The sequence below is a fragment of the Pipra filicauda genome, unplaced genomic scaffold, assembly GCF_003945595.2.
Source record: "Pipra filicauda isolate LSUMZ 115617 unplaced genomic scaffold, ASM394559v2 scaffold165_size2600900_pilon, whole genome shotgun sequence".
NCBI lineage: Eukaryota > Metazoa > Chordata > Aves > Passeriformes > Pipridae > Pipra > Pipra filicauda.
Genome location: NW_024104162.1, coordinates 979,955 through 1,001,171, shown reverse-complemented (window position 1 = coordinate 1,001,171; position 21,217 = coordinate 979,955). Strand labels below are relative to the sequence as shown.

Here is a 21,217-nt window from a genome sequence, read left to right as displayed (position 1 = left end):
TATCTTAAGCCTTGCTCAAATCAGGCCATGTGGCATTCAATCCAGCCTCCTTCACTGTCCCTGTGCTGTCTGTGCTGTGCAGTTCTTGCATCAGAGCAGGATATGGAACCTTAAATAACCCCAGAGCACAGCAGAGGCTCAGCGATGGATGGTGGGACACTGAGCAAGAGCAGTGTCTTCAGGGCACCTGAGAGGTGATCCAACACTGTTGATACCTCCTTGTACAGAAAAAGTCCCTCCTGCTCTCACAGACCAGGGCTGGAACCTCCCTGTGCTGCCATCCCAGCAGCCCAGCGCTGGGTCAGCAGCTCCATTTTCCATTCCTGGGCAGGTAAGGAACCTGGGCAGATCCTCCTCCAGGTCCCACGCCTGAAGTAGCTTTTCTGGGCATCCCCACTGATGGGCTGAATGGACAGCAAAGCCAAACCTCTGCCTGGCAGCCCCACTAAAAACCTCAGAGCTTTGAGGAAGGAAAACATATAAGAGGAAAGGACTGGAAAGCAGAGACTTGCATGGAAAAGTGAGAACCACTGATCCTCTTTGGATGGCACGTGGGGTAAAGCAGCTTTTAATGAGGATGTTCAGGGCTCTGAGTCACCCCTTCCTGATACACCATTGAAGACAGAGCCGAGACAAAGACAAGTCCTGCCACCATGCCTCGTGCCTCAGAGCAGCCTGGGTTGGCTGTAGCTGGCAGTCAGGCCTGGATGGGCCTTTTGTCCACTGCTTTTCCACGCAATGAACACGCTAAAGCTTTACACGAGGCATTTCCTTTTCCAAATAGGAAACAGGATCTCTGTATATGTGTCTGGATACCACTGCTCACTGCTCCTCTCTTCTGGTGTATAAAGCCCCAGTAGTGCACAGAAGGGTAAGGTGAAGTGTAGGAGCCCTGGGCAGGGCAAGTCTGTGAGTCTGCCAAGCACCAGGTACCACCCTCCGCCTGGCAATTCTGCAGCCCCGCTGAGACGCTTCATCACAAGGAGAACCCATCCCTCTTCTGAGCAAACCACACCCCCTCTCAGGGGCTGGCTGGGGGAGAAGGCCCCTGGTCACAGCCATGCTGATGCACCAGGGGTCTGAGCAGAGCCAGACTCCAGCTACACGATGCAGCACAGAGCTGCACTGCTGCCCTGTCTCCTAACCCCCACTCACCTATGGCTCCCACTGCTTCACCAGCCTTGGCAGGAGAGCAGGTAGAGAAGCAGGCCCAGAGGGCTGTGGGCTCTCCTCCCAGAAGCTCTCTGGCACCAAAGAGTGGCACAGCTCCAAGCCTCTCATTTCTGTGAAAGCCTCCCTGCAGCTCCCTGCTTCCCCAGGACAGGCTTGGCTCAGCACCTATGATTAGTATCAACTGTACTTTCCAGGGCGGGTAATTAGTTCAGGTGAGGCAACTCTGACAATTGGCTGCTGTGGCCCCTCTCTTGGCAAGCACCCGGATCCCAAACAAGCATCTCACATATCAAAGGGGCTGCCTGCTCCACAAGCAGATCCACCCTGTGCATCTGCCCAGCCCTGCACTGGGGGTACTGGCAGCTTTTCCTGTAGAGAACAGGGAAACACGGAGCGCTCAGCACACGGCTCTAGTGAGTGCTCTCCATTTTCACTGCTGGAGTTTACATAGCTGGAATAGCTCTGCATGGTGGACACAAGCCACTGTGCAGGTAAACTGCACAGAGCCTTGCACAGGATGCCACAATGAGCACAGTATCCTCCTTTCCAAATCCTCCTTTTTGACAGCCAACAGACAGAATGTCAAGGTGTCATGGAGGAAAGGAAACTGCCTAGAGGTAGGTGGAAGGTGTGAGGTTCAAAGAGGGAATTCACCAGAAGAGGATGAGACCGTGCAGAAGGGGAGAGAGCAAAGGCCAATTCATACACCAGGCTAAATTTATCAGCACAGTCTAATGGGATCCCAAGTAACCTTCCAAGTGAAGTAGCAAAATAAAACACTTAAGCCATTGAAAACTAAACTGGTCAAAGAGCCCCGCTGAACAATCCCGCATTGTCCATGGAGCCAGGAAACAGATTTATTAGGTCACCCAGGCCATCTCCAGTTACAGTGAACTTGGGATGGTTCTAGGGATGGTTCCAACTCCCTCCTCTGGCACTGCCACTGTCCTTCACTGGGCAGCGGAAACTGCAGGAAGGGGAGGGGAGAAGTCCAGCAAAAGATCTCACTTTTCCAAGGTTCAGGAAAAGCACTGAGGTTGGACACTTCCATCATGCCAGACACTTCCCAGTTTTGATTCCCTTGGACTGAGGCTGCTACAGTGGAGCAACAGAAACACCCTTGGATAGCTCAAACAACAAAGGACCTGCCAATGAGATTAGAGCTTCAGTTCCTCCAGCATCAAGGGACTCAGCTGCCAAATGCTCAACGACTCTGCACCAATTCCAGGCTACACTTTCCAAGTCCCAGACAAGGCTTAGAGCCTGGGTGTCTTTGCCAAGCAATAACGCTCTTGACTCCTGAGTGGGTTTCCCCCCACCATCTTTTAGATTCCCAATCTGAATGCTCGTTGTTTACCAAGGAAAAGTTATATGGCAAATCTCTCAACCCTTGGAGCTTGGAAGATGCCTGTGTTTCTGGAAGCATGGAGTGCCACAGCACGCAAATACAACAGGCACTCACTACAAGGCAGAGTGCCATCAGAACTGCAGCCAGAAGATGCCAGCATCTCAACCTCAACTCCTAGCAGGCACCCAACAGCCCTCTGCATCCAATGCCAGTCGCCTGGGCATGGCTCCTAGTCCAGATCAGCCCAGATACTCGAGTCCTACATGGAAAAAGCATCTACAAAATCCACCTTAGGCTGCATAAGCCAGGCACCCTTGAAGAGCTGCAGCCCTTTAGTCAGGAGTTATCTTTGCTGCGGTGCTGGGAGCACACTGCTCAGCACAGCCAGCTGCTTTTGCAGAGAAACAGAGCAACTTGGAAAGCAGCAGTTGCAGAGGGGTTTGAATCTCTTCCTAGTATAAACTGGTGCAGGAGAGCCTGAGGAATTAATTACTCAATAAAAAGATACCTCCAAAGAAGAAAACTTGTAGGAAATGCTAAAGCAAGGATACACATCTGCCTTCCCTTGTATTTCTCACCAACTGCAAAACACCCTGGGAAGCTCACCCGGGAGGCGAAAATATACAGCAATGGAAGACAAAAGAGGATTACAGTCTGATTGCAGTCACCGAACTGAGACAGAACCATGTATTGGTTCCACAAGGCTTGGGCATAAGTGAGCTTGTTTAGTTTTTCAGCCCTCAGTGCACTTGTAACGAGCCAGAGCTTGTGATGTGAAACCCAAATTGCATCAAGAACATTTAACAGTTTCAAACTTGCCTTGTATACGCAATGAGTTCAGACACACTGACTCTCTGATCAAGAATCCAGATTCAGCACAAATGATTTAGTACACTGGATTAGTCTCAAGTGTAATGACTAACTCTGAGAAACTTTTACACTATTTTTAAATCTCACTTGTCAGGGCAGAACCTGGAAACTAAATGAGAATCCCAGAGACATTCATCCCAAGACAAAAATCAAACAGGAGTACCTCGCAGCTTCCAAGGGTAGCTGTGTCAGGCTAGTGCCACCTGGTGGGAAACTTTTCTCCACCCCCCTTGCTCAGTTTCATCCTTTCTGTTCCACGTTCCAGCTTCCCAGAGGCAAGACAAGGGAGTAACAACCAGATTAACACCAAAAAAGCAGAAAGGCTGCATAGCTCTTCCAACTATTCAGATTATCTTCCAGGTATAGGCCACAGATTCTCAGCTATTGTGTAGCTGAGCCTGACTGGATGGATGGAGGCTCATCTGTAAGAAGAATGTGTAGACCAACACCAACACACCTCACAACAACCTCTGTGCATTATTAAGATGGTTTACGGATAACCAGGAAGATTAATTGACACATCTCCCTATAGAAACACATGGGTTATTATAACACAGCTCCTCTGGAGAGATGTTTGTCTACCAACAGCTCCAGCTCCTCACACCATCCTGACTCTGCTAGAGCAGCACCAGTAAGGCCCAGCTGACCACCCTCAGCAGGTGGTGGGGACTCAGCTGGCCAGGTCTGGCTGCAGCTGATGAGGGATAAAGGGGTTGCACAAGCTGTCCCACCACACTGGTGCTCATTTCAACACGAGGGTCAATACTAACACCACAGCCCAGGGACAGGACAAGGACCCACCTTCCATAGATGCATTTTGATCTCCTTGGTGAGCAGGAAAGTGCAGAGGTTCCCCCAGACAGTGCCCTCTACTCTTAGGTCAGCACAAACAGCACAGCTCCAGCTCCAGTTTGACCAGGCTGCTCCTTGCACAGAAGGGCACACTGGGCATAACTTGAGGTACCCTGGCAGCCTCATCCCAGCGGAAAGATTTCATTCAACCAGCCTAGAGACAAAACCTCTAAATGATGCTGCCAGCGCAGGACAGAGAAGGCAGGGCTAATGACAGACACATAGACAAGATTCTAGCATGAGCCCTGACAAATGAAGACTGATTGGTCCAATATCTCCCCAGTTTGGTAAGATTAACAATGTCTACATACACAACCCAGCAAGAAACACTTGAATCCCAGCAGAACCAAGTCCACATGGGATGTTTTTATTTTTATACATTTAACACCGAGAAGACAGCTGCTTTGAATGGACTCAGCCTGCCCGTGGTGCACAAGGCATTCAGTGGCAGAAGGAACCTGTCACAGTCCACAGCTTCACTCCTTCCAACCTGCAGGCACACATCCTAGAGACGGATCCAGTACATGGCACTGCGGAGACGGTTGTAATCCAAGAGCTGTTCAATGGGACCTGAGTGAACAGAAAAAGAGTTAGTCACTGGAGACACAGTTAAAATCCCTGTGCAGTTTCTCATGGTCTTAAAGCAGATGGTAGCAGAGCAGACCGTGTTCACAATCCAGAGCAGTTTTGCACAAAACCAGGCAACCACAGCTCAAACCTGCATCAGGAAAACCAGGAGATACTATCTCCTGACAGAATAAGCTATTTTCTCACACTGCTCAACAATGCTCAGTACAGCTCCACATACAGGTTTGCAATACAGGGAGCCACCAAGTCATTCCAACTTCCTGTTCATAAACTCTCCCTTTCCAAGCTGCTCCACTTTGAAGGCCAGAGGAAACAGCTGCCTGGAGGAGGGGAATTTACAACACACAGGAAGGAGGCAGCAGAGCGGAGCTGAGCTGCTTAGGCAGGTTTTCCGAAAGGAATTTGTCCTTGGCCAGACAGACATGCCAGAGCAGCACAGGAGAATCAGGTCCCTTCACTTCCCTTACATAAACCACCCTGACCCCAGGGTAAGGACACCTGGCAGACGTGCTGGGCCCGCACCCAGCTACAGGACTCCCAGCCTTAGTCACAGCTCCACAGCAAGGAGAGGTGGGAGGACAGCCAGCAGCTCCCTGCCACTGTGTCTCCATCACCTGCAGGTCTGATCTCCTGGAAAACGTGCCTTGGCACACCTCATGTGCACAGGCAGGAGGATACCAGAAAAGAACCAGAGTGGTTAAGGAGGTCAGGGCAGACACACGAGAACTGCCTGCAACTCACTTCCGCTCAGCTCTTGGCCCCGTCCTGTTTTTTAAGCGAGTACTAATTGCCTCACACTACTTACCCACTGCTGCAATTGCCGGGCATTTGTCATAAATGTATTTACTGCAGACATCTCTCACCATTCTTGCATCAACAGCCTAACAAATATCAAAGAACCAATTAATGACTCTTCCAGCACATCTGCACTTCTCAAAGTTGCAAGTTTGTTGCCATTACATATCAAGATCATTAAAAAGATACACTCAGACTCTTGGGGACCAACTGCCCAGCTCTGCCTGCGAGGATGGCCAATGTCACACACACAGCACATTCTTCTGAAGGTACAGAAGACAAGGCAGTCCAAAATCTGAAGCCTTCGAAGGGAAACATTGGCTGCAGAACTACACAAACTAGGTGTTGGACACCTCTAGGGGAAATATTAAAGGGATTTCAAGTTGTGCTGCTTGAAACACATGTATGCCCCTCTTTCTGGGATGTCCACACAGACAGAGGATACAACGAGTCTATGCCAGAGATTCGGACATCTGTATCAGTGTCAGTGGAATAACCACCCTGGACTCCAGGCAGTTTAAGGGATAAATAAGCCACACGTTACTCCCCAGCAAACTAAGGCCAGAAAATGCTGACACTAACCACGCTCAGGTACCCCAGCCAACACAAATGGATACTTACAGAAATCCTGGCATCCCACTCCTCCAGAGGGATACGGCGTCCATAGTTCAACAGATGGCTTGCAATATTCTCACACACTCGTGTAGTACCTAGATATTGAAAATATCACATGGTCAGTGAAGCAGAAAGCCTTCCACAATAGCACAGCCTGATCACCAGCCAAAGCACAGAGAAGAAACTCTAACCATTAAACTATTGTTAACAAAGCACAGTCCTAATTCCCACTCTATGCAGCTCCAGCAGGAGTTAAGCAATACAGAGATTGCTTCAGTGGTCTCCAAAGTCTTACAACTAAGGCAGACCAGTCTGAGGGTCTCAATGTTTAGGTCACCAGGCAGTATGTCACCCGCTGGAGCACAGTAGGCTGGGGTTAGCTGCTTTGACAACATGGCAGAAGAATGAGGAGCAGGGAGAGGAAGTTTTGCCCAGTGCCTGCCAGCAGAACTGCAACATCTAGCACAGCTCCTGCTGCCCAGGAGAGACACAAGCAATAACCCTCTGAAAGCTGCGCAGTGGTCCATCCATAAACCAGAACATACCGTCCAGTTGAGCCACCATGGCATTTCGGAGATAGTTCTTGGCTCTTGTCACCTCTGACTCTGTGGTACTGGTGCACAGACGCATCCTGGAGAGGAGATGGAAAGACCACGAAAGCTCTTAAAGTTGCTTGTCTGCTCAGACAGAAAGGGAATTCCTCCCTTTCCCAAGCCTCTGCAAAAATAAGCTATTATCAACGCCACTTGTCTTGCAGGCTGAGATTCATCCTTGATCACCACAGAGCAGCTAAGAACTGGGGAAGCACTGAACAGCAGGAGGTAAGAGCTCAAGCTCACAGGCAGGGGATTCAGCCAGCAGGATACACGCTGAGTTACACTCACAAAGGTCTGAGCAGCCCTGGTGCTGGCTCTGGCTTGCCCAGCAGGCCCAGCAGCATGTGGAATGTATTGCCCTATCACAGGAGAAGGAAGGCGTGTCAGCCATTCCCACGCATGGCAAGCTGCTATGGAAACTGATGCTGAAAGAACGAGACAGCTCCACAGAGTCTGTTTGGACTCCAGCTGCTAAATCCCTTCCTCCCCTGCCAACGGCAATGTCTCTGGGGCAAGGGCTCACTCCACCTGCTCCATACACAGCACAGCTTGGCTCTGAATCTCAGATGTAGCCTCAAACCATTACTGGTTCGTGGACACAATAAGATGGACAGCCAGAAGGTTCCCAAAAACTGGCATGACTCCAGCAGCAGGACATTAATCAGCTGCAACACAACAGCCTGAGTGGCAACAACTCCGCCTGCTTTGCTTAGGCTTAACAAGACAATGGAGATATGTCTCTCGGGCACCCAGGAAAGCCTTGTCTCTGAGGAATGATCTCCACTGTATATAAAAAAACCCCAAAGCCTCGGTGCTAATACTTGAAAGTCTGAACAAAAGACGTGAAGAGCCTTAAGGGATTAAAACAGCTCCTCAAAAACCACATCCTACGAGATTTACAGAAACCACTTACAGGATCACTTAAACAGAATGCAAGTTACCAAGAAGTTCATAAAGAGACACAGCTCTCTGCAGACTTAATATGCTCCCCCAGCAGCTCAGTCTCCCACGAGAGGGTCAAATCTTAAATGCAACTTCTGCCAAAGTTGTACTTACCACTCCCCCTGAGCACAAAACATCATATCATCTATGGACAGAGGATCGGAAACAAAATGGAAACCGAAGAGGCCAGTGTCAGAGTAAGAGGTGTTGAATGTCTGGAAACTGTGGCAGAGATTATGCTCCACAGCAAGTGTAGCCAGCCTGCTAGACTGATTCTGTAAATAAGGAGATACTGTCAGCCATTTCGCTCGCAGCTTCCTCACAGCTCAAATTCTTTCCCACTGAGCTGTTTTCACAAAGACCACAGACAAGACAGAGCGGAACACTTTGCTGAAGGGGATCTTAATTTAGACCCTTCATGTGGTCAACAGATGAGAATCACTGCTGGAAAAGCCACAGACAAAGGCCTAGGAGTCCATCCAGCAAAACCATTTCCTTTCCCAGCTGCAGATGAGGAGCTGGTATGCATACCACCGTAGGAGTGGGAGAAAATGGGAAGCACACGGTCTCCCAGCAGCAGGGGTTAGCACAGTTATACAGTCCAGACAGATTCCAGACAATAATGGATGCAATACTGGGGTTTTGAACAAGTTCCACTTGCTCTGCAGTTGTAAGGCAAGCTTGCATCATGAGATTGTAGACTACTCAATGTGCTTCCACCACCACCCCCACCAAGTGGTTAGTTGTGAGAGTAGGAATAAGCTGCTGAGAATTCACCAGCTAAACCTCTTCCAAACTTAGCAGAGAAGGCTCAGTTCATCTCCCAGCATCACCCCTCAAGATCTGGCCCGGATTACCCTTGATTACTCTTCTATCCTATTTTCCAGGCTCCTAACCCCTTCACAGTTCGAAGCTAACCACAAGAGCCTTCCCTAAGGCACATTCACACCTAGAATCCCCATAGTACTTCATATTAAAAGGCTCCAGGCTCTCCCTGTCACACTCAGAAGCCTCTTACCTTCCCACCTCCAAAAGTACGGTCGTAGCGCCCGATGATGGCATTGGCCACGTTGAGGACAACGTTGTCTGGATCAGCCCATCCTGGCCCCTCCACAGCAAGAGCAATATGGGCAAGGGGCAGACCATCATCTCTGGCACGGATCTAGGAAATCGTCAAGGAGTGGAGGAGAACAGCATGAGCACTGTGACTTGCCCGCAGCCTGCTGCAACGCCAGGCTGACAAAGTAGGGTACTTGATGTGATTCCAGTGACATGAAAGAGTCTCAGGCATTACTGAGCACACACTGCTCTGATGTGAGTTTTCCAGCAGATGATGTGAGCAATGGCCTCTCATTCCTAATGGATGTGGGTCCCATCTAAAACCCAACACGTGGCAATAAGCCCCAAGAACAGAACATGGGAGCACTACCAAGATGCTGCATCATCAGCTTCTCCAAGATACACAGATTTTTTTCCCTCTCAGAAGCAGCTGTAATTGGTTTCACATTCATTCAACAGTTGGGCAACACCTGCTTGTTTTGATGGGGACCAAAACAACTTTACCTCACTCCCTGTGAAGCGACAGTGCGGGAGGATAGGCACAGCATCCTCTTTGTACGCGACAGGCACTCCACTGAAGTGTTGCTTAGCTGCATCTACCAGCTCTTTGTGTGAAATACCTGGCAACGGCAAAGAGAGAGACTTACAGTCCTAGAGCAATTTAACAAAATGATCTGATTTTACATTAGAGATGCGTGACAGGGGTTTGGGTATTTGAAAATACCAAGGCTTCCCAGAATCACAAGGATCTAGAACTTACCTCCAGCAGCTGCCAGGACCATACGGGGTGCCTTGAAGTGAGTATCAACATATGAAGCCAGATCTGCTCGAGTCAGCCGCCTAGAGAGAACACAGAGAGAGAACGTCAGCATCTCTGACTTGGAGGAATGAGAGGCTTAGGAGAAGCAAGTTTGCAGTGCAGAGACAGCAGTGATTCTCTTTGTTGTGGGGTAACAATACCTTTTAGAAACAATACATTCTAGAAACAAGACTGTGCACTGTGTTTTCCCCGTGCTCTAAATCTAGAACACAAAGAAGGGGAACCAGCAGTGAAGATGAAGAGTTAAGGATAAAATTCAATGCAGATTGGAGAGTACTGAGCCCGGTCACTGACCTAATGCAAGGCCACTGCTTCAATGACCACCCTATCTCTTAATTTCTCTAACAGTGTCAAATTGACAAGCATGGGAGAAGGTTCAACCTGTCCCTTCTAACCTCAGGTCTTGCACTAGGGCTTCTAAGGAATGTGTGCAGCATTATGCTTTCACCAGCTCCAACGAGGAAAACACAGTCAGGGCACAAGGAGAGCCCCATGGGTACAGATCACCTCCGTGCACACACTGGTTTCCTTGGGCAGTCACCACAACCAAGCAGCAGCAGTCATGCACCCCATGGACTGAACCCCTGGGCTGTGCCCTGCATCCAGCCTGTTGCTCACTTGATGTTCTCTGTGGTCCCCTCAACAGTGTGGGCCAGTGGAGTGCCCTGGAAAGCAGTGGCATGAAGGTAATCAAAGGTGACATCCATCAGGTTGCTGTCCATTTCTTTCAGCTCCCGAAGAATGACGCCACGTTCCTTCTCGATCTGAGAGTCCTCCAGCGCACAGTTCTGTACAACGTCAGCCAGGAGTTCTACAACTGCAACACAATTCCCATGTTAGCATCCCACTGCCTGACTGCCACCCAGTGCTGCTGAAAGAAGAGACACAGAGGAGGAGTGAGCAACAAACCACACTGGGGAGGGGATGCAACATAAAGAGCTGAGTGCTGCCTGTTCCCACAGCACAAACAACACCAGTTTACCAAGAAGTCTTCAAGTCAGATCATCACTGCCAGTGGAAAGCGGGCAACATTTGCAGAAAGTGAAGCATGTCAGAAGCAGGGCACTGCTCCAGAAACACACTGAATCCCTACAAAGGGTTTGTGATACCTACAGCATAGCCCATATCTACAGCAAGGCCCACAGCTCTGACTCAAATCGCTGCCTCTGGCCAAAACCAACCCAGAGGAGTCTGCACATGGCAGCAGAGCACAAGCTGCACTCACAAGAGCTGCAATGAGCACTCCTCACACAGCAGCTGTTGCGGACCTCAGTTTCCCAGCTCCATAAAACAACCACAGACTCCTGAATCCCCCCGTCCTCCCTCCTGGCAACACAGTCCAGCCTGACATAACTAAAGCTCTTTGTTTAGGAACACATGAACTTGCAGCCCTGAAGCACCATGTCACTGCACTGCTCTCTTCAACTACCAACCAGAACCTCCAATTTACCGTTCAGCTACTTCAATCCCTGGTTGGTAGAAAGGATGCTTGGGGAGAGAAACACAAGTACACGCACTTCCTTAAGTTCCCGATCAGACTTTGCCCCCTGGCCATCCTACCTTTGGGCATGTCCTTGGACAAGGCTTTTATGTAGAAGGCAGTATGCTCACGGGATGTGTACCCATTCAGGTGAGCACCCAGACTCTCCACTTCCTTCTCAAAGGCAGAGCCAGGACGCTTCTTTGTGCCCTAGAAGGAAACAGATAAACTAAATCATGAAATGAACAACTTTCCCCCCACCAGGCAGAATTAAAGCAAGGAAAATAACAACAAAGACCTAAAGCAATAAAAACTGTCATATGATTCATAAAAGCCAAGAGCAAGCACAGAAGGCAAGAGATTTAAAACTTGGCTTATTTTCCCTAGATAAAGGATGGGTGAGGTGCATTTTCAAAGACCAACAAAAATTCAGCAGGGAAAGAGAAGACTTACACTGAGAGACAAAAATGGTTGAAGAGCACATCTGTGGAAGTAAACCAAGAACAAGCCTAAACCAAAAATAAGCAGGCGTATAACTATCCAAGCAGTGAAACTCAGATGAAGCAGAAAACTTCTTCTAAGATCTTATCTCCTAAGGAGCAAGCCAGATACTGCAACTGCCCATGAAGGCACAGGCTGGACTCAAGTCAGCAAGTCCCAGGCTTAGATGCCCTCTGCCCCGTTCAGCAGAGACTTAGGTTATTTAAAAAGCAACAGCTATAACCCCTAAGTTTCCCTCAACTGCTAAGAAAATCAAAGAAAAACAAATGGCTGTAAGAAACACTGCTTTGAGTTCTCTCTGCTAACCTGAGGAAACATGCTTCATACCACAGTGCTCCAGGTGTGTTATATAGAGGCTGGGACAGCCAAGGATTGGAACCAAGATGTCAGACACTCTGTCTGAATTATCAATTACAGCATTTTTTACTTTAAGAGGAAAGACAAGCAAATAGCAAATAAGAGTCAACAACGTATGGACAGAGCATTCGGCGCAGCTCTGTGCAGACCCAGCACACCTCCTTACCTTAAAGGCCAGGTGTTCCACAAAAAAACCAGCCCCGTTGTTCTTTGCGTTTTCATAGCGGCTCCCGGCCTCGATCCACACACCCACCTGGCAGCAAAAACAGGGAGTGACATCAGAGAAGAAAACAATCAGCATCCTCGTGCCACAAACACAGCAGCAGGGACAAGAAGTCTGCTACCCATACATTACACCAGTAGCATCAAAAGAAGCAAACACAAGCAACAGTTTCCTGCATGTGTTTTGGCTTTTTATCCGTCAGCTTCACCAAAGCTGGTTTTGCCAGAGAGAGAACTCCTACTGATCACTTACTGCTCACACAAAAAATGTAAGCCTGAGAAAACTTGTAGAGCACAAAAGCTTGACTACAGACTTAAGACAGCACCAGGCTGGGCCTTCTGCTGTTACATTAATCCCACCAGTTCACAGAAAGTAACAATAGAGTTACTGTCAAAAGCTTTGGTTCAGACAAGGTTTGTCACTTTTTAGAGACCAGATACAGGCTTCAAGGAAGCCCTCAACCTATCTTAAACTTACCGTGCAGGTTGGCTGCCTGGACTCCTCTGAGGCCACACGGAGCCCGTTCTCCAGGGTGGTGACCTGGGTCTCGGGGATATTTTGGAGTGTCTGGGCATAGGTGGCAGCACCTCGCTTCCTTGTCAAAGTCAATAAAGCTGCCTGAAAAGACAAAGGCTGTCACGACCACTAGCTAGGAGCTCCCCTCGGCAGGGCCGGGAACCCGCCGCGGAGCCAGAGGTTTGGAGCAGGTTGAAAACTCCAGGGAAAGCCCCACGGACAAGTCACACCTCGGCACTGGGGTGTGGAGCGGACGGCGGGCCCTCGGCAAGCCCCGCACCTGGAAACAGTGACAGCCGCCGCCGCCCCCCCGCCCGCCCAGCCCCGCTCCAGCCCCGGGGGTCTCACGGCCACCGCCGCCCGCCCCGCGCCGCCCGCCGCGTCCCCGTGACCTTCCCGGCCGGCGCACAGGCTGGGCCCGGCGGCAGCACCACTGCACCGCGGGGCCGCCCGCGCCCTGTCCGGACTCCCCCGCCGGCGCTGCCCGCGGCGGGCGCGGTGACTCACGGAGGGGCGCGGCCCCCACAGCAGCGCCCGCCCGGCCGCGCTGCCCGCCCGGCACACCGAGCGCGCCGCCATCTTGTCCCTGCGCCGACCGACCGACTGAAGGCACCGCGCCTGCGCGGGGGGCGGGACCTGCGGCTGGGGCGGGGCGGCGCGGGAGGGGGCGGTAGGGGCGGGTGGCGGGTGGCGCCCCCTGGTGGCGGGAGGGCGCGGGGGGGTGGGCAGGGAATGGGGGTCCCGGGGAATGGGAGTCTCAGGGGAATGAGAGTCCCAGGGGGTGGGGATCCCAGGGATAGGAATTCTGGGGGATGGTGGCCCGGGGGACAGGGGTCACAGGGAATGGAGGTCCTGGGAACGAGGATCCTGGGGAAAGGGGGTACCAGCTCATTCCACTCCCTCGGCTGCAGCCCCACGGCCCTGGAGGGGTCACGGGGAGAAGGGGCAGAACAGAGACAGAGGGTGTCAGGGCAGCCCACCTGCAGGGCGGCGCTGGGGGGCAGCTGGGTGGCCTGACCCAAGAGCGCTGTTATTGAGAAAAGAGCATTGAAACCAACCCTGAGAAACACCACGTGGCTTTATTGGCAGTGCCAGCCCACTGCTGGCAGCAGGACCCCCTTGGCCCCTCCACCACCCCCCAAACCACGTCCTGGCCTGGTGGGACAGGCCCGTGCTGGGGCAGTGGGAGCACCAAGCGGGTCACCAAGCGGGAGCACCAGGCAGCCCCTCGGTGTGAGGGCCAGCAGCAGCTCTGGCCAGCAGCAGCCCCATCACAGGGGGTCACAGTCAGGGCGGGACCCTGGCGGTCAGAGTCCGGAGGGGCTGGTGGGGGTACAGGGCCTTCGGGCCCTGGGGCAGGCGAGTCAGTGCCATCAAGGTGGCAGAGTCCTCCTCGCCCACCCAGCTCTTGGGGGAGACGTCTTCCTCTTGCACGGCTACATCCTGGTGCTGTGGTCCGCCTAAGGGGGATGAGACGGGGAGAGGTTGGCTTGGCTGCCCCCTCCGTTCCCCCCCACCCGTGATGGGGATGGTGGGGCTGGGTGCTCACTGAGGCCTGGCGCCGCTCCCTGCTGACATGCTCCACGGCGTCGTGCACAGAGGGGAAGAAGGAGTGCTTGGTGATGGTTGAGCTGAAGAAGTTGCCCCGTTCCAGCTGGGCCAGCACAGGCCCTGTGTGGAGGGAGAAGCATCTAAAGTGATGGCACCTAGCTAAGCCCCCCACCCCCCACCTGAAGCAGCCTCCTGCCTCCTGTGTTGTGGGGGAACACCAGGATCAACCCTAGAGACCCACGCTCAGATTGGATCCATGGGACAACCTGCAGCACCCATCCCCTGGGGAAACCCTGGGCATTGGAACACCATGGAGGGACCCCCAGGCCAGCAGCTGTGTGCAGGAGGGGTGACCATGCCCGTCAGGGGCTCATGGCTCTGCAGATCCCCCTCACCCGGGCAGCTGGCAATGAAGACATCCACTTCTATGTCACGGAAATCCCTGAAGATCTGCAAATGGCAGAAAATATTTTACAAAGGAGGAGGGAGGGGGGGCCACCCCACGGGGCCTTGGAGACGCCCTCGATGAGGCTGCTGCCCTGGGCCCTTACATTCTTCAGGATCTTGATGGAGACAGTATCCACGAAGTTGACAGAGCTGAAGTCCAAGATGACGGCGTGGAAGCTGGGCTGGGGCAGCCCCAGGCTGCGCAGGGTGGGCTCCGAGGACGCACCGCTCTCCCCTGCACTCAATTCAATCACTGCCACACCTGGACCGTCCTCTGTGTTCTGGGGGAGGGAAGGAGATCCGGTGTCACTGCTCTGGGGCTGGAGCCCCCTGGGGTCACCCTGCCCTACAGTGCAGTGTGGCTTGGTGAGGCTCTTTGGCTGCACGAGGGCATGGGCAGTGGGTGGTCCCAGGAGTGGGTGCCCCTCTCACACCTTGACCCGCTTCTGGGCTCTTTCCAGATGTGTCGAGACCCACCCCTCTGCCCAGTGCTGCTCTCTGGAACCGGGCTCATTAGCTGGCACCAGGCCAACCTTTGCTCTTGCTCTTAATTCTGATTAACTTACCAAAAGGTTAATGACTATCTGGTTTCACCACCTAATCATTAACAGCCTGGCTTTCCCCACCGACCTTGGGTATGACGGTGTGGCCCAGTTCAATCCCAGTGCCTTTCTTACCCATTGGCCCCAAACTGAGCTGGGAACTCTGTGGGCCACCAGGCCTGGCCAGTGCATGGACAATAGGGCCAGAACCAGGCAGAGAGGCAATGCTAGGTGGCACCAGAGCGGTCCCCTGTGTCAGGGAAGCACCTTTTCCCTCTTTGCCTTTTCCTTCTCCGCTTTCTTCTGTTGTTTCTTCAGCTTCTTGAGGGCTTTCTTCTTCTTCTGAATGAGGCGGTCCACATCGATGCCACTCTGCGAAGCAGCGCAGCTTTGTGTCCCCAGCTGCCCCACTGCTATCCTGGTGTTGGCAGGCAGGGGGACACGGGGAGCACTGTGGGGCTGGTGATTCTCCTACCTTCTTCTTCAGGGCATCGGCATACAGCTCCACATTGGCAAAGTAGAGGGTGCAGGAGGAGCGGAAGATCTTCACGCCAGGGACCTCCTGTGCCTGGGGGCAGATGGGCAGGGTACTATTCCCAGGGATGAAGCCACCTGCTCCCCTTCCCTCCCTTCCCCAAAATGCCCCCAGCTCCTTTCCCCAGTGAGCAGCCACTGGGGGTGCATTGGAACGCCCCCCCGTTGCAGGTGGCTCTTCCCCCAGCCCGGTGCTGTTACCATCTCATATTCCGCCACATCCCTGTAGACATCGGTGTTGGAGATGCGCCCCAGAATGGAGTAGTGGGGGCTGTGGGGGAACACAGTGAGGGGCTGAGGTCACCACGGGCTTCTCCTGCCCTTGGGATACAGCATCAACCCCAGCCCCAGCGTACTCACAGCTGGGTGCGGAAGATGACCGTGAGCAGCCCAAAGGCCACCGAGGCCGCCAGGCCAATGTCCAAGTTCAGCAGGAGGGTGGCCACAAATGTCACAATCCAGACCATCTGGAGAGGGGACACGGTCAGCTGCAGCATGGCCTCCCCCAAGCACCCACAAGCCTCAGGGAGGGTGGAGAAACCCTCTCCAGGGACAAGAGCACAGCCCCAAGGCTGATCAGCACCTTACCAGGTCCACTCGGTTGGATTTCCAGAGCATACTGAGGTCACTGAACTGCTTAAACATGCCCTTGAGGTTGATGATGATTATGGCAGCTAAGATGGCCTAAAAGAGAAGTCTCTGCAGCTATGAGGAAGCTGAGGGCAGGTCTAGGAGTGGGCTTTGGCTGTTCCGCTGCCACACTACCATGCCATGGGATAGGCACAGGGGTGGGATGTGGCACAGAGGCCATGGGACTAGTTGTACCTTGGGCAGGTCGTAGAAGAGCTCTCCGATCTTCAGGATGGTCACCAGGATGACCAGGGATGAGATGACACCAGCTACCTGTGTGGAAGGAGAGAGGGAGGTGAGGGGTGAGCCCCTACTGCTCACTGTGCTGCCTGCCCCTGCTCCAGCCCCACAGAGGGAGGCAGTGTTGCCCAGACCCACCTGACTGTTGCCACCTGTGGTCTCCTGTACCAGGCTCCGTGACATGGAGCAGCTGATGGCAAAACACTGGAAGAAACCTCCCAGGAAGTTGCAGAGGCCCAGCGCAATCAGCTCCTGTAGGGACAGAGCAGCAGGAGGGCAGCACCATGCTTTCCTCTGGCTGCAAGGGGAAGCTTGGCTTTCACCCAGGGTGGGGGGCCCTGCACCTCAGAGCATCACCTGGTTGCTGTCCACTTTGTAGCCATGCTTCAGGGCAAAGATCTTGCCCAGGGAGATGCAGATGGCATAGCCAACCACAGCAATGGCAAAGGCATTGCCTGCCACCTGCCCAAAGTAGCTGAAATTAGGGACCACAGGTGGCTTCAACCTACATTCAAGACAGAGAGATGTGGCTCAAACAGGGGTGCTGTGGGTGGCTGTGCCCCTGCCCAGCCCCCACCACCACCTGGCCCTGCTCACCCGCTGGGGATGGTGCCCACCACGGAGATGCCAAACTTGTCACTCAGGTTGACACCGTAGGAGATGCCAGTGGAGATGATGATCTGGGGGAGAATGACTGGGTGAGGCAGGGCCTTTCTGCACAGGGACCGCGGAGAAGGAGGAGGAGGAGGAGGAGGGCATGACGTGTGCCCTGGAGCTGCACTCGCCAAGGAACCCCATCCCACGCCTCCCCTCCCTGAAAGGGACAGGAATATGCATGGCTGCATCCCCACAGCAAGCTGGGGCAGCTCTGGGTACCGTGATAAGCTCGATGGGGATGGGCATGGGCAGCTTGGTGGCAAACTTGTGGTTGAGCTCTTTCACAATGAAGATGGCCACCATGGCAATGATGGCGGTCACCAGGGTGCCCACGTTGGTCTGTGGCAGCTTCTTGCAGATCTCAATGACAGTCTAGAGGATACAGAAGGAGGGAATGTGCTCAGGAAATCAGATGTCTCCCCCAGAAGGTTTATGGAGGACTCTATGTGCCCCACAGGTGAGCCCCCAGGGGGTCCTGGGCAGCAGCGAGCCCCCACTTACCACAAACAATGAAAGTGGCCCTGAGTACTCGCCCACGGAGACCCCGAAGACATTCTTGAGCTGGGAGACGAGGACATGCACGGAGGCAGCAGTGGTGTAGCCACGCACCAACGGGTCCGAGAGGTAGGTCACCACAAATCCAAACTGCAGGAGACCCAGGGCCACCTGAAAGGAGAGGCACCAGAAGTGACCCACAGCTTACAGCCCACTGTTCTCTGCTAGACTAGGCTGGGGCCACCTTACCTGGAAGATGCCTGCCAGGACAGTGACGGTGGCCACCAGCTCCACCCTGGCAGCATCCCGCAATGCCTCATTGACTGTGGCGTTGCTGCCATTGACGGACTCCAGGAAGTCCTCACTAGGCAGCAGGGACTCCGTCAAGCTCCCGATCATGACAGAGATGACGGCGAAAGGACCTGAGGACAGGTAGAGTGTGGGCAGGGAGCCCAAGGTGAGCACCAGGACCTCTTTGAGGGTACCTCTTAAGGGGTCAGCTCCTTTCCCCTCTGGCAAGGCTCAAAGCCCACCCACTGTGCTTTGGCTCTGGTTTGGCCAATCACCTTCTTGATGGGGCAAAGTAAAGACAAGAAAGGCCCCCCCCAACCATTCATGTGGCAATGCTGTGCCATGGATGAAGGATTGTCCCTCTCATCCTCGCTCCCTCCCTCCCCACCGTTGCTGTCCAAGCACATGGTCCCTCAGCTCACCCACAGAGTTGTGCCTTGATGTCCCAAAGAAGAAGTAGAGGAAGACAGGGTAAAAGGAAGAGTAGAGACCGGTGACGGGTGGCAACCCAGCCAGCAGTGCATAGGCAAGACCTGGATGGTGGAGCAGGGAGAAATGTCATGAAGGGCCAACTCCTGGCCCTCCCCAACCCGCAGGGAGCCCCTGGAAGCCTGGGCATCACTCACCCTGGGGCAGGTGCATGATGCCCACACTGAAGCCTGAAGTAATGTCCCCCAGGAGCCAGTCCTTGACTGGGTAGCGGGGCAGCCAGTACAGGAAGGGCAGGAAACGGAACAGCAGGGACTTGGCAGCGGAGCCTGTGCATCTGGAGGGAAAGGAGTAGGAGCTGAGGCTGAGCACAAGTGCAGGGTTTTGGGGACATCAGTAGGGGTAGACAGGGCCCCATGAGATGCAATGGGTCCCATGGGACACCCAGCTCCATCCATTGGAGCCAGGTGTCCCTCCAGTCAGGAGAACAAAGTAGGGACACGGGTACTTCAACTTAGGGGAAAGGATCCCCAGGTCTGCAGCTCCCCGTGGTGGTGGGGCTGGGCTGTACAGTGCCTGGTGAGGTCCAGGCACATCCCCCTGGCGATATGGTCCTACCTGATCTTGCGGAGACGCACCGAGGGCTTGGCGGGAGGTTTCCTCTGTGCCACCTCCTCCAGTTCAGCCTCACTCAGCACCTCACGGGGTGCTCGGTGGCTCAGTGCCATCTCTGCTGCCATGCCCACCTGACCTTCCTGTATGCCAGTCTACTGCAAGGACATCAGGGACAGCTCAGCTACACCCCCATAGCTGGGGACACCCAGCACCCTACCCGCGCCCCAGCCCCTCCTCCAACTCCATTCGCCACACAGAGCCATCCCATCTCGGCCAGGCAGGCAAGATTGGCCCTGAGGATAAGCATGAGCCAAGCTTTGGGAGTCCTGAAGCAGCGGCAGTGGCTCACAACGGCAGGTGGGCAGGGAGGGAGCTGAAGCTTCGGCAGTCAGTGCTGCCCGCTCCTGCCCCGCACCAGCCCCCTCTGCGCAATGGAATGCAGAGGCGGGGTCTGCCAGCAGAGCTGCCCCAGGGGGCTCCCCCTCTGCCTGCCCGTGCAGGACCCACCTTGGTGCCCGCCACCCTTCCCCTCCGTGTACCACAGCAGGGCAGGGCACAGCCGCCGAGCAGAGCCCTGGCCATCCCACAGCCCCGTCTGCAGACTTTGTCCCTTTGCGCATGAGGGGAGCAGGAATGTGAACCCCCGGCAAAAGTCACAGCTTTTCATGTCTCTGGCAGTGTCCTCCCCTGACCACTGCACTGGAGAGTCGAGGTGAGCCTGTGGTCAGAGGAGGGAGGCTGGGCTGAGGTCTCACCCTTCTCAGGGCTGGGATGGTGGGACTGAGGCATCTCCGTATAGATCCACAGCCTAGTCTTGATCAGGGCTCAGGCTGAGAGCTGCACCATCCTGCTGGGCTTACCCAGCTGGTGACCTGCCTGGTCCTGAGGTACAACTGGACCCAAAATCCCCTCACAGGGTGCCTGGGGTTGTGCCAGCCCGAGTCCCTGTGTTGCCCCGTTATCACTCCTACCTGCTGTGCCCAAGCTGGTCAGGAGCTGGCAGGCAGGTGCACGCTCTGCTTCCTCCTATTTATTAAAGCCAGCCCACGATCTTTGAGACACCGCTCCCTGACTCCTGTCCTTCCTCCTGCCCTTCCTCCTGCCCTGCCGAGAAGCTGCCTGCTTCCCAGCCCCACTGCTGCACCCATGGCACCCACCACGCTCCCCTCCATACCCTGATGCGCTGAGTTCCTCAGCTGTGGCAGGCCCAGAACTGTCACCACTGTCCCCAGAACCATCCCATATTGGGGACTGTCCATTCCAGTCTCAGCTCCTGGTCTGCAGCCATACCCAGGGTGCTGCCATGCCCAACCACCCATGCCAGGTGCAGAGCAGTGGTCTTCTTGCCATTGGGCACATCCTAGTGCCAACCTCCTGCCAAGAGCTTCTGGGCACTCACCACCCCAGGGCACTGCTCAAGGTCCTGCCATCATCCTCCTGTGCTCCCACGGCTCCCATGGGTGGCCCTTCCCCACCCCATGTCCCAGAGCAGGAGCTCTGTCCAGGACAAGAAGGGCTACCCACAGCCTCAGGTCATAGCATCCAGAGTATTTTCCACAGCCCCTTGCTTACCTTGCTTGGAAGAGGTGTGCTGTGCCCTGTGGACTGCCCCGCTCTCCCACAATTTGCACAGACCCAGCCGTTATCTTGTTCCAAAGGTCCCCAGCGGGCACCAGAGTCCCACTGAACCCCTCACTCCTTCCTGGGCTCCATCGTGACCTAGAATTGGTTTCAGAGAATTTCTGAGTCATGCTTGGCCCGGTCCCATAGGGACATGACCGAGGAAATCCAGGCACCCGTAACTGACTGGTACCAGGGTGTGGGGTGAAGGCAGTGGGCAGGGCCAGGCATCAAAGAGTCCTGGGTCCCCTGGGTGGTGGGATAGGGCTGGAGAGCAGAGTAAGCGGTGACATCCAGGGCCACAATTTCCAGAGTCAGAGCAACTCGTCCCCCTCCCTGGTGCAGGGTAACCCATGGCCACCCTGGCTCTCCCTGTGGTGAGCATGACCCAGGTCCCACAGCAGCCACGCACCTTTCAGGTAGCAGGACTG

The 21,217-nt window shown here is 54.1% G+C and overlaps 2 protein-coding genes across 3 annotated transcripts; both read right to left on the bottom strand.

The window, feature by feature from the left end:
- Window positions 1–4,567: 4,567 nt before the first annotated feature.
- Window positions 4,568–13,330, bottom strand: LOC113992102 (cytochrome b-c1 complex subunit 1, mitochondrial). The gene is made up of 13 exons (XM_027729067.2): window positions 13,243–13,330; window positions 12,697–12,837; window positions 12,163–12,249; window positions 11,219–11,348; window positions 10,277–10,475; window positions 9,599–9,678; window positions 9,343–9,458; window positions 8,798–8,941; window positions 7,894–8,054; window positions 6,787–6,872; window positions 6,248–6,336; window positions 5,637–5,712; window positions 4,568–4,813 (listed from the first exon to the last, which is right to left on the bottom strand). Exons 1-13 carry the CDS (start codon window positions 13,312–13,314, stop codon window positions 4,749–4,751), a joined length of 1,446 nt encoding a protein of 481 aa, XP_027584868.1. The 5' UTR covers window positions 13,315–13,330; the 3' UTR covers window positions 4,568–4,748.
- A 465-nt stretch (window positions 13,331–13,795) lies between these two features.
- On the bottom strand, window positions 13,796–19,863 carry SLC26A6 (solute carrier family 26 member 6). Of its 2 annotated transcripts, XM_039379388.1 has the most exons (20): window positions 19,674–19,863; window positions 19,170–19,318; window positions 18,749–18,888; window positions 18,545–18,655; window positions 18,081–18,253; window positions 17,838–18,002; window positions 17,556–17,708; window positions 17,277–17,359; window positions 17,037–17,184; window positions 16,818–16,931; window positions 16,635–16,712; window positions 16,398–16,493; window positions 16,170–16,276; window positions 16,011–16,080; window positions 15,751–15,843; window positions 15,543–15,647; window positions 14,838–15,014; window positions 14,682–14,736; window positions 14,285–14,406; window positions 13,796–14,195 (listed from the first exon to the last, which is right to left on the bottom strand). In XM_039379388.1, exons 1-20 carry the CDS (start codon window positions 19,746–19,748, stop codon window positions 14,172–14,174), a joined length of 2,238 nt encoding a protein of 745 aa, XP_039235322.1. In that variant the 5' UTR covers window positions 19,749–19,863; the 3' UTR covers window positions 13,796–14,171. The 2 variants fall into 2 exon arrangements, with proteins under 2 accessions (XP_039235322.1, XP_027584825.2); XM_027729024.2 differs by lacking the exon at window positions 13,796–14,195 and having other exon boundaries at window positions 14,324–14,736.
- Between the last annotated feature and the right edge of the window lie 1,354 nt (window positions 19,864–21,217).

What these genes read in the sequence shown, in the direction of transcription:
- SLC26A6 (XM_027729024.2), bottom strand. Translation starts at nt 19,748, where the DNA reads ATGGCCAGGGCTCTGCTCGGCGGCTGTGCCCTGCCCTGCTGTGGTACA. An exon ending in GTGGGCACCATCCCCAGCGG is followed by an intron (nt 17,185 to 17,276) that starts GTGAGCAGGGCC and finishes TCTTGAATGTAG; the next exon opens with GTTGAAGCCACCTGTGGTCC. An exon ending in GTCATCTTCCGCACCCAGCT is followed by an intron (nt 16,081 to 16,169) that starts GTGAGTACGCTG and finishes GTTCCCCCACAG; the next exon opens with CCCCCACTACTCCATTCTGG.
- LOC113992102 (XM_027729067.2), bottom strand. Translation starts at nt 13,314, where the DNA reads ATGGCGGCGCGCTCGGTGTGCCGGGCGGGCAGCGCGGCCGGGCGGGCG. An exon ending in CATGGTGGCTCAACTGGACG is followed by an intron (nt 6,337 to 6,786) that starts GTATGTTCTGGT and finishes TTCAATATCTAG; the next exon opens with GTACTACACGAGTGTGTGAG. An exon ending in CCCGGCAATTGCAGCAGTGG is followed by an intron (nt 4,814 to 5,636) that starts GTAAGTAGTGTG and finishes CTGTTCACTCAG; the next exon opens with GTCCCATTGAACAGCTCTTG.